This window comes from Callospermophilus lateralis, chromosome 8 (assembly GCF_048772815.1).
Source record: "Callospermophilus lateralis isolate mCalLat2 chromosome 8, mCalLat2.hap1, whole genome shotgun sequence".
Lineage (NCBI taxonomy): Eukaryota > Metazoa > Chordata > Mammalia > Rodentia > Sciuridae > Callospermophilus > Callospermophilus lateralis.
In genome coordinates this window covers 68144527-68155548 of record NC_135312.1, presented here as the reverse complement: position 1 = coordinate 68155548, position 11022 = coordinate 68144527, and the positions used below count along the sequence as shown (strand labels likewise).

At 33.7% G+C, this 11022-nt stretch overlaps 1 protein-coding gene across 1 annotated transcript; it reads right to left on the bottom strand.

Annotated features, from left to right (window-relative positions):
• Positions 1–3557: 3557 nt before the first annotated feature.
• Positions 3558–10552, bottom strand: Ibsp (integrin binding sialoprotein). Its single transcript, XM_076865065.1, has 6 exons — positions 10499–10552; positions 10356–10406; positions 10187–10264; positions 6557–6622; positions 4653–4817; positions 3558–4094 (listed from the first exon to the last, which is right to left on the bottom strand). Exons 1-6 carry the CDS (start codon positions 10550–10552, stop codon positions 3558–3560), a joined length of 951 nt encoding a protein of 316 aa, XP_076721180.1.
• Positions 10553–11022: the final 470 nt, after the last annotated feature.

Here is an 11022-nt window from a genome sequence, read left to right as displayed (position 1 = left end):
TAAAGGTCTTTCACAATCTGACTTGATGATTCCATGATATATTGAGATAGCTAGGGATGATAAGATATGTAATCTAACAAATAGTGTTGATCACACTGGTCCCAAGCCCTCAATCCCATCACAATCTTTCACTCTAAAAAGATATACTAGGGCAAGAAAAAAAGAGTTCTTCAATTTCCAAAAACACTCTTTTAATTCCTTGATGATTTTATTACAATATACTTAATTGTTAAGAGGGAGCAAGGACAGGGAGAGGGGGAAAAAGGACCTGTGCGCTGATGCTGAGTTCCTCATGACAGGTCAGACCCTGAAGAGCAGTCCACTGAAGACCATCCTCACATAGGAGATGAGGGAATAAAGACTAGAGAAGGAAATTCATTTTCTGTTGATAAGACCATTATTCAAGCCCATCTGATTCCAGAGCAGGTGCACTATGACAAGCTTCCTGTACAGAAAGATACACCAAAAATTGGAGAAGATCCTAGATATGAAAATGTCCTTTAGGATTCATGTCATAAAAATATGGTTGATTTTTGAGAAAATTGTGATGTAAGACAAAGCACATTTTCCAGTAATGTTCTCATCATTAGTGATTTCCTGCTCATCCATTGCTGATGAATACATACAAATGTGCATTGCATGGCGGTACAGAACACAGGAGGTGCCAAGCCAGTCTGAGCCTGTTTAACCCTAGCTTGACTACATGTGATCTCTTTGTGTCCCAGTCTTTTCATTAGTAAAATTGATTATGATAATAATACCTACCTGATAAAGTTTTGTGAAAATTAGATGAGTTTATAATAGGAGGCAGTGTTGGGGTAATTGGAAAATTTTGAATATGCAGTGCATATTTTAAAATATTGCCAGTTATGGTGGTGCACACCTATAATCTCAGAAACTCAGGAGACTGACACAAGAGGACTGCAAGTCGAGGTTAGTCTCAGCAACTTAGCAAGACTTTCAGCAACTTAGAGAGGCCCTGTCTGAAAATAAAAATTAAAAATGACTGGGGATGTAGCTTAGTGGTGAGGTAGCCCTGAGTTCAATTCCTAGCATCAAAAAAATGCATGACTATAATCTAATATATAATATTACATATTATCACATACTATATGATGCTTATATAGTACATATTATGTAATAGTATATGATACACGGCATCAGATATCATTATGATATATTACATATAATAATATAAAATATATATTATAATTATTATAAAATATATAATATAATTGTGGATATAATAAGATGACATAATAATATATAATCTAAAATAATATTATATATAATTTTATGTAAATATTATATTTGGTTAAATGATTATATTATATTCATAAATTATTGTATAATATATAATACATAATATAGTGATATAATATATAATTGTCATATATAATGATATATAATAAAATATATCATGGGCTGGGGATGTGGCTCAAGCAGTAGCGCACTCTCCTGGCATGTGTGGGGCACTGAGTTCGATCCTCAGCACCACATAAAAATAAAAAAAATAAAGATGTTGTATCCACCGAAAACTAAAAAATAAATATTAAAAAAAATTCTCTCTCTTAAAAAAAATATCATATGTAATCATGATATATTTTATAATTACCATAATGTATTATATTACAATATATGATTATATTAAGTATTATATATAGTATCATATATGTGTGTACCTAAGTATATATATTTTATATATGAATATATATTTTCAGAGTTGCCAGATTTAACAAATATAAATACAGGTTATCTAGTTAAATTTGGATTTATATAGTATAAATCTCCATATATGTGTGTGTATATATACAATAACAAATATGATAAATATAGAATGTCTAGTTAAATTTGAATGTCTAGCTAAATTTATAGTACATATATGTGTCTATGTTAAATTTCTTGAGAATGAGAAAGAAAATGGTATTGTGGCTATGTTGGAGAATTATTTGTTCTTACACCAAATTCTGAAGTATTTAGGGATAAAGCATCATAACATCTGCAACCTTTTCTTTGATGGTTTGGCAAAGATGTGTACACACAAACCACACACAATGAGGCACAAAGAATGCAGAACACAGAGGTGGCAAAGCATTAACCACTCATAGTCTAAGTGAAAGGTAGAATAATGATGCTTATGTACTGACTATTCTTCCAACTTTTCCAAATGCCTCATATTTCTCAAAATAATGTTAGAGGCAATGAGTAGGTGATGCATGTAACACATTAACACTGGTAGCTATCAAACTGAAATCACTCTGAGGATAAGGTTCTTTATTTATTTATTTGTGTGTGTGTGTGTGTGTGTGTGTGTGTGTGTGTGTGTGTGTTTCAATGTCTAAACACTGTCTGGACTCTATAGATGTCCTTACATCTTGTATTGAATAAATTAAAGGTGAATTAATTATTGTTCTTTTTACTTCTTCCGACTATTTTTTTTTACTACACACATTTGAAATTTGCTTTCAGGCTTATGTTAAAGGTGTAAATTACTGCTAAGCCTTTGTACATCAGCTGTGTGTGTGTGTGTGTGTGTGTGTGTGTGTGTCTGTGTCTGTGTCCATTTGTTTAAAAATTTTCCCCTATCCACCTCCTATCCCAGATAAAATCAAATAGTGCAAGTTTAAGGTTGCCAGAAAAAACACAAGATATCCAAAGTTGAATATTTGATAGTGAATCATTTATTTAGTTTAAGTATATCCCAAATATTTCACAGAGGCTAAATATTTGTAGGACATACTCATACCAAAAATTATTCATTGTTTATCTATTTATTGTTCAAATTTAACTAGACATTCTATATTTATATTTGTTAAATCTGGCAACCCTAAGAAAATTCATTCATTAACCTAATGCCTATCTCTGACCCTGCCCACAAGCATGGTGAAATTTTAGTTATGCCAATTTATTTAAATGTTTATAGTTCCTTCTAGTTTTAAACCATATTGGAAATAAACTTTCCTCCTTTAGCTGAATTGTTCCTTATTTAATCTTTATGCATTCTGAATCCCTCATTTTTCTTCTTTATTACAACATACTTTAAGGATTGCATTTTATTTGTAATAAAACTCATAGAATATACATATAGATCACATAAAAAGTACATGAGAATAATATTTGAAGTTAATATACAGTGTTAGGTAGTGTGATTAAGAACTACACATTTATTGAATACAGTGCCGTTAATCTCAATGGATCCCTTCTTAGAAGCACTTCTTGTACAAAGAATATATTTAGGCAGTTAGCAATATTGCAAACAGGTTACAAACAGTATGTATAGGGCTACATCCTCAAAACATTCCATCTAATTCCATCTCACGGATTGGTGTACTGCTTGATAAATGGCTTTGATTTACAACAACCTTTCAGTAACATCAGAGAAAAGCAACGAGAAACGCATTCCTCACAGAAGCAATTACAGAAAATCACTTTGGAACTGTATTACCATTCCACATTGTAAGATGCACATTTGTTACATAGCACCGTCCTGAGTTGAACTTTAAAAATGGCAGCCAGATGCAGAATGAAAATGGATGAATTCATCCCAGGCTGAGCCTTCACTGATGGTAATAGTAATTCTGACTATCATAGCCACCGTAACCCTGCCCCTTATAGTAGCTGTACTCATCCTCGTAGGCTCTGTAGTTGTCCCCACGAGGCTCACCATTCTCGTTGTCATAGACTTCATAGTCACTGCCATATTCATTGGTGCCCATTTGCTCATACTCCCCCTCATATTCAACAGTGGTGGTTCTTCCAAATGGTGGGGATGTGGTCCCATAGACCTCCGGTGGTGGGGTTGTAGGTTGAAACCCACCATTTTGAGGTGTTGTTGTCTTGTAGCCGCCATTGTTCTGCTGTGTGGTTCCTCTGGCATTGGCTCTGGTGACACTTTCTTGCCCACCTTCCTCTTCCCTGTTGTCTCCCCCACTGCTGCCGTTGCCATTTTCTACCTCTGTGCTGTTGGTGCTGGTTCCATTTATGCCCTGCTCATTTTCATCCACTTCTGCTTCGTTTTCTTCATTTTCTTCTTCTTCCTCCTCTTCTTCATCACTTTCCTTCTTCTTTGTAGCTTTGTTTCCTATATCCCCAACCTGAAAGGAAAGGTTTGAAAGAATCCAAATATAGCTGTAAAAATTTTAAAAGTAAGTCCATGCCTTCATCCAACACAATATTCTGTTCTGACAGCCTTGAAACAGATGACATTTTTTAATTGAGGCCAATTTAACTTACAAAAGAATTGGAGGGGACTTTAAAAATTCAAAATAAGTAGCTTTGTGATGGTTTCATAAGGACAAATGTTCCTGACAGGCCTTCTCTTGGGGAGATACTTCCAATAGCTTTGCTATTCACTTTCTCTGTCTTGGAATACCCTCCTCTGAAATTCAATGGCACCTCTCAGGATTTTTATGCATTTTTTGATGCTTATCCTTAATATTTCTTTATAATGTAAAAGGAGCAGTGTAATAACACCAGCAGAATTTGCCTGGGAGAAGATCTTTCCTTATTTGTACAAAAGGAAATTTTATTTGTCCTTGATTCTTCAGTGAGTGAACAAAGATAATATAAAATATTGTGTGTGTAGTGTTAGGCTAACCTTAGATTGCAGCAAAAACGTAATAGCAGACTTAACAATTGGGAAGAATTATTACCTTCTTTGGAAGCTGGATTGCAGCTAAGCCCATGTTCCCTGTTCCAGGTGTAACCTCTTCCCCATAGCCAGGTGTTGTAGCAGAAAGTGTGGTGTTCTCAGCCTCAGATTCCTCATCTTCATTTCCATTAGAATCTTCATTATTTTCTTCTTCATTGGAAGTCTCCTAGTGAAAATATACAGAGTTGGAATAATTATTGTAGCTGGAAGATAGCACTTGCACTCCCTCTCTCTCTTCCTCCCTCTCTCTCTTTCCCTCTCCACCCCATCTCTCTCATGTGAGAGAACATGTGCCCAAGTACTTTCCTCTTTCCTCATATGAATATAATTCCTGGGGGCTATATTTAACCTAAATTGCTGATGAAATTCTAGGTAAGAAATGAACAAAAAAGCATTTTCCATTCTCTTCAGGATGGAAGATTCCCAGTTATATTTATTCACACACTTTTCCATTATTACTTTTAAAGAATGATCTTCAGAGCACTTATTCCTCTGAAGTTTCAAATCTAAACTATCAAATACTTACTGGCACCATATATTTACGAAACTATGGTAGTATGAGGAGATACAAAAGTAGGCACAGCATAGGTCTTCACCCAAGCCTTATTCTAGTCTAAGGGCCACCGAGTCAAGATGGTTTGGTGGATAAGATCTGGAAGGATCACAAATATTCAGAGGTGGTTGACAAAATGTTGACTGTGCATGGGTTCATCAGATCCCCAAAGGACACCTAATCTTTCTTTCTCTGTCCTCAACCATCAGCACAACAAATGAAGAATACTGCTAAAATGCGTGCAGTCTGAGAAGTCTAGTGTAAAGGTAGTTTTACAATCACTGAACAGCAAGTAAATGAAGTTAAATGCATAATGCTAGCTCAGTTTTTATAAAGATTGCTTATGGAACTCAAGGCAAAATTTTGTGGGATTTAGTAGGTAGTATTTTCCTGGTACTGCTTTGGCATTCCTGTAAACTCTGCTTTCAAGCTATTAGTGTAATTATGGTACAGGGAATGTTACTTAAAAAACTAAAACCAAACTAATGATTTGCCCCTTTTCAAGTTCCCACACCATTTTGTCTTGGGCACTTATACAAGATCCATTTTTGACAGTCATTGTCTATTCATAAAAGCCACCTAAGAATCCCTGAATTTAGAAGGTTCCCAAACTCCTGGACAACTATAATTGACTATCCAGGAAAGTGCAGCCTAATTTGTATGTTTCCTTAGTTTCTGTTATAAATATGATGCCACAATTTCCGAGGCATGTAGATGAATTTTAGCCATGGTCTACACTAATTCATAGAACTATATAGGAAGATAATTTGTTCACCTTGATTATTTTCATTTCCATAAGAACATGAATTTTGTTACTAGGGAAAAAATGTGAAATTCCATTAAAAAAAAAAAGACCTATTCTGTACATTATGAAAGGCAGATGAGTCACAATACCACACTTAAAGAATTGGCTTTTACATGCCACACACCTAGGAAACTGAATTTCTGAAGTTTATTCCTTAAAACAAGATTTGCACTGAGTGTAGAATTATTTACTTGTCTTGAACCATCATGCTTTATTCACCTGAATGTAAATACTAACTTCTGTTTCTTTTTAACAGATTTCATACTTTTTCACTGAAAATGGAGACAATTTTGTTTTTGTGTACCATTTACAGGTAGCTTTAACCCCAAACTGCAACAGTGTTTTAAACAGGTTATTTTAGTTGGTGCTAATTAAATAACATTTCACTTGTCCAAAATAGGAGATATAGGCAGTTGGTAAAGTGATGATGGCTATTTGCTAAGTCTGGATTACAGTAGACTAGTTTCCCATTTGTGTGTGTGTGTGTGTGTGTGTGTGTGTGTGTGTGTTGCCTGATGTTTTGTGAAAAGATTGAAAAGTTTCTTACCTCCTCTTCCTCCTCCTCATCTGAACTATCACCATCTCCATTTTCTTCAGAAGAGTCACTACTTCCCTAAAACGTATAGATTATATACATATTACATATATAATATGTTTACAAATATATTCACAGCAATTAAAATTTTCTGCTGATTGAAATAAAATAAAACACACATAAATAGTTACATAAACTGATTAGTATTACCAGCCTGATTGGTTTATTTACTTAGAACAGGTTTCATGTGCTTGTGAGAAAAATATTAGGACATTGGATTAGAAATAAGGCTAAAAACAAAGAGGTATTTATAATGATCAAGATGTGGAATAAAAAAAAAAAGATGTGAAATACCCCATTTTCCCAATCCTGGAAGCATTGACAATATGTCAAAATATGTTGTATATAAAAACTGTACCAACAAATCATTGAATTGTTTAATTCTGAAAGAATGAAGGAATTATTAGTCCCAATTTTTAAAACTTTATAAAGAAAGAGTCAGAAGCCTCCAAAATCTATAACTTCCCCCAATCTATTAAGGAAGATTTTGGACTAAGATTGTAATTTTTTAAAAAATATAAATGAAATGATAATTCAGCTTTTATAAAATATAAGTTGTTATTAAATGATTCTCTTAAATAATGAGCTCTCTTGGTGAATTTAAATTATAGTTTGATTTTAAATATTAAATCTACACAATTTAATTAAAGCTAATTTTTAATTTTTAAAATAAAGTTATATATGGGAGATAAAAGTTTAAGAGAAAAATTTACTCATTTACTCATTGAATATCACCCCTCTGATAACCTTAGTATTAAATGAGGTGAAATTAAACCAAGGATTCTATATATAAAAATACAAGTTAATGAGTTGCACTTCAGTGTGTATTATGTGTGATGTTGGGGACCAACTCAGGGGCCTTACCCAGGTATTCTAACACTGAAACATATCCAATCCCAAACTTGACTATCTTTTGAGAGGAAATCTAAATCTAAATGTTTGTTGTCAGAACCTTCAAAATAGTAGAGGAGATTTTCCACCTTTCAACCAAAGATAACCCCAACTGAATTTTCTTCCTTTTCTATAGCTACCTTTACTGGCACCAGGTATCACAAGAATACCTGGCTTCAGATTCTGTCATTTCCTGCCCTGAAAATTTTATCTTTGATTCTGATGACTCCGTTAAACATCCTGAACTTAGAATATGGCGGCAGAAGGACCTCTCACTTCTGGTTAGAAATCAGATGACAGAAAACACTCATGTCCTTGTCCCACTTAGGGCTGTTCCTGCTGACCTCATTCTTCAGACAGCCACTCATCCATCCAAGGGAAACGAATGCTTGTCCCTCTGAGTCAAGAATAACTTCAGGTAGATAAGAGAATAATTAGACCTGCCCTTCCACTGCCATGACCTTAAAGGTTGTGCCTTTCCCAGCCCAGACAGTGAATACAGTTTATTATTATATTTAAACTATTTCTATTTAGTTAAATTAAATATGGAGGACAGTATATTTACACAATAAGAGCTGCTTTTCTCAGTTGGAGTGTTTCAGCCATTTTACAGACTTTCTTGCCTCTAGCTTTCTCCCTACCTTAACATCAATCACTCTTCAATTAGTGTCTGCAGTGAGAACAACTTAAAAGCTATTTGGAGTGCCTTGAAGCTTTGACATTTGCTTTTTTCCTTTTCTTTCATTTATGCCTCATTTCTAATTTGTCACTAGGTCCTACTGATTCTTTCAGAAGTGTTTCATGTATTTACATAGATATGTGAAGGATATACGGGTATATGAAAGCCATCTTTAATGAAAGAATTCTGAAAACCTACAATACTTCCATCTTAGCTGAATCCGATAAAAATGAAATGAACTTCTTGCCATCTAAAAGCTCACACATTAATCAAATACCATTTGAATCATAAAAATATTTTTTTTCAATTGAAGCAGCTTAGGATAGGAAGCTTATTTATACTTCTGTAAATACAGCCTGGCAATTATGTAAGCTATAATACACTGCGGATGGTTTTGTAATCTAAATGATATATTTCATGGAAGTTGGTATTTTAGAAATGATTGCATATCAACACATATTTATTTGAATAAACCTGAATTTCAAAGCCAATACAGGTTAGTGCATTCTAGGGTAACAATTTTGTACATTAAATGCCTACCTACCTTAATATACTTAAAAGGAAACAAACTATATATAGTAGAATAAGTCATAAATACTAGGTCAGACAAAGTGAGAAATATATTGTTTATTTTGAAGCAGCTATCTTACAGTTCTACAATAAATGAGCCAGATCTATCTGCATATAATTTGAGAAAAATTTATATGTTAAGATCTATAGTTTGGGGTCTATCAAGAATGAAAACTGTAACTTTCTCTAATATCATTTCACTATGGACATTTGAGTTGGACCACACAACTATATCTATAAAAATATCCAGGTAAGAACACATATATCTAACTATCAGATATTTCAGAAAAGTTGAGGAACTCATCAGAAACTTGAATTTATTGTTTTTATTTAGTTTCAGAAAGAAAATAAACTTCCAAATGGGCACTGTTTGTTTCTGGGCTTGAGGTGAACCAAAGAATGGAAGACAATTCTGAAAACCCACAACTCTTGTATCATTTATGTTCATATTTCTGTGGCCACACAAATTCCACATAATTATGATGGTGCTAGAAATACTTTAAGATGATCACTTCCTACCATTGTATGAGTTGGAGATGGGTTAACCCAACACATGGTAAGATGCAATGCCAAGCCACTGTGCTGACCCATCGTTTTAGCATCCTAACTGCTGTTACTGTCCCAGGAGTCTTGGGTTAAATGGCACAAAATTGGTGCTCTGAACCCAAACTGCATAGTAATAAAAATAGTGCAATTGTGGTTTGTTGCATATTTAAAATCAACACCACACCCACCAGTTTTCAAAGGCCCTTTCACAGGTAACGCAGCTAAAATGGAAACCCTTATTTTTAGTTTTATTTATTTTTCATTTTTGTTTACAAATTTTAGGAATATTTTGTTTTTCTCACAAGGTTTTTACTGCACTTCATGAATTTCTCTCTTTCCTCTGCAGTTCTTAGGCAAACGCTTCCATTATAATCATGCTCCAAAGTACGATATATGATCCTGGTCACCTCCACAGGTTAAACATTCAGAAAGTCTGCAGCAATTACCAATGATTATCAAAATATTTTTTAAGGCCTTTGCTGTTCATCAAGTCAAGTTTTTCTCTACCAATTGACTCAATTATGAGCTATAAAGCAATTATATCACATATTGAATCAACTATAATGACAACTATTGAACTTACCACTGGCTTAATGGTCAATGATTGATAAAATTATCCATTTTTGTCAGCATGTTAGACAAAAATGCCTTAAATCAATGTGCCAAGGTGTTTGTTTTATTGTGCCAATCTGAAATGGGCCCAAATGACTTTACTCTGTGTGTGTGTATCTACACTTCAAAAGAAGGCTTGGAGATAAGCTTTATTATGTTAAAATACAAACTTTCTGTAGTAAATGGCTTACTTTCATTGAGAGTCAAATTGAGGTGTTACAATATTAAATTTGATCCCCTTTAAATTACAAGAGATGAAAATGAAAATTAACTTATATACTTACCTGAACTGGAAATCGTTTTAGAGGGGGATAAAAGTAGGCATGTTTGTAAAGGTAATATCGTGGTCTGAACTTAAAGACCTGCACAAACAAAATAAATATTATATTTACATTTAGTGTGCAATAAATCTAAAGTAAGTGTAGATCGAGGATGTATATTTAAGTTAATTACCCCATTTTCTTCAGAATCTTCTAATTTGATCCTTCGATGCAAATTTTTCATCTGTTTAAAAGAACATTTAATTATTACATTCCCTTTATTATACATGAAAAGACAAACTTGAAAAAGATACACGTTTTTAATAAATAACTTACTGATAAAGCACAGGCCATTCCCAAAATGCTGAGTAAAATTAAAGCAGTCTTCATTTTGGCAATTACTTCTGGAATTAATGAATCAATGTGGTTAATAAACATAAACACTAACTGCATAACTTTTTTACTCATACTCAAAGATGAAGTATTGATTTTCTCTCATTTCTGTATGATTATTAATTGGAACAATTAAATCCAAGTTTCTAGAACTTCGGGATGTAGCTCAGCAATAAGGTGCTTGCCTAGCATACCCATCCCCTGGGTTTGATCCCCAACACTGCAAAAAACAATGCAGAAATGTAGTGTGTGTGTGTGTGTGTGTGTGTGTGTGTGTGTGTGTACATGTAGGACAGAAAAAAATTACCCATAATATAGGAAATACTATTCTCATAGCATGCAGCACCCAACAAGCCATGCCTAAAGATAAATCTATGAGAAAAGTTCTTCAGAGTCTCATCTTGAAATATCAGGGGCCATTTTCCTCTAATTAGATTGTTCTCTGGTTCCTTTTAAGTTTTCATGTG

Coding starts and splice junctions, on each gene's coding strand:
- Ibsp (XM_076865065.1), bottom strand. CDS start 10,552: ATGAAGACTGCTTTAATTTTACTCAGCATTTTGGGAATGGCCTGTGCT. Junction 6,623..10,186: donor TAAAACGATTTCCAGTTCAG/GTAAGTATATAA, acceptor TATACGTTTTAG/GGAAGTAGTGACTCTTCTGA. Junction 4,095..4,652: donor CAATCCAGCTTCCAAAGAAG/GTAATAATTCTT, acceptor CTTTCCTTTCAG/GTTGGGGATATAGGAAACAA.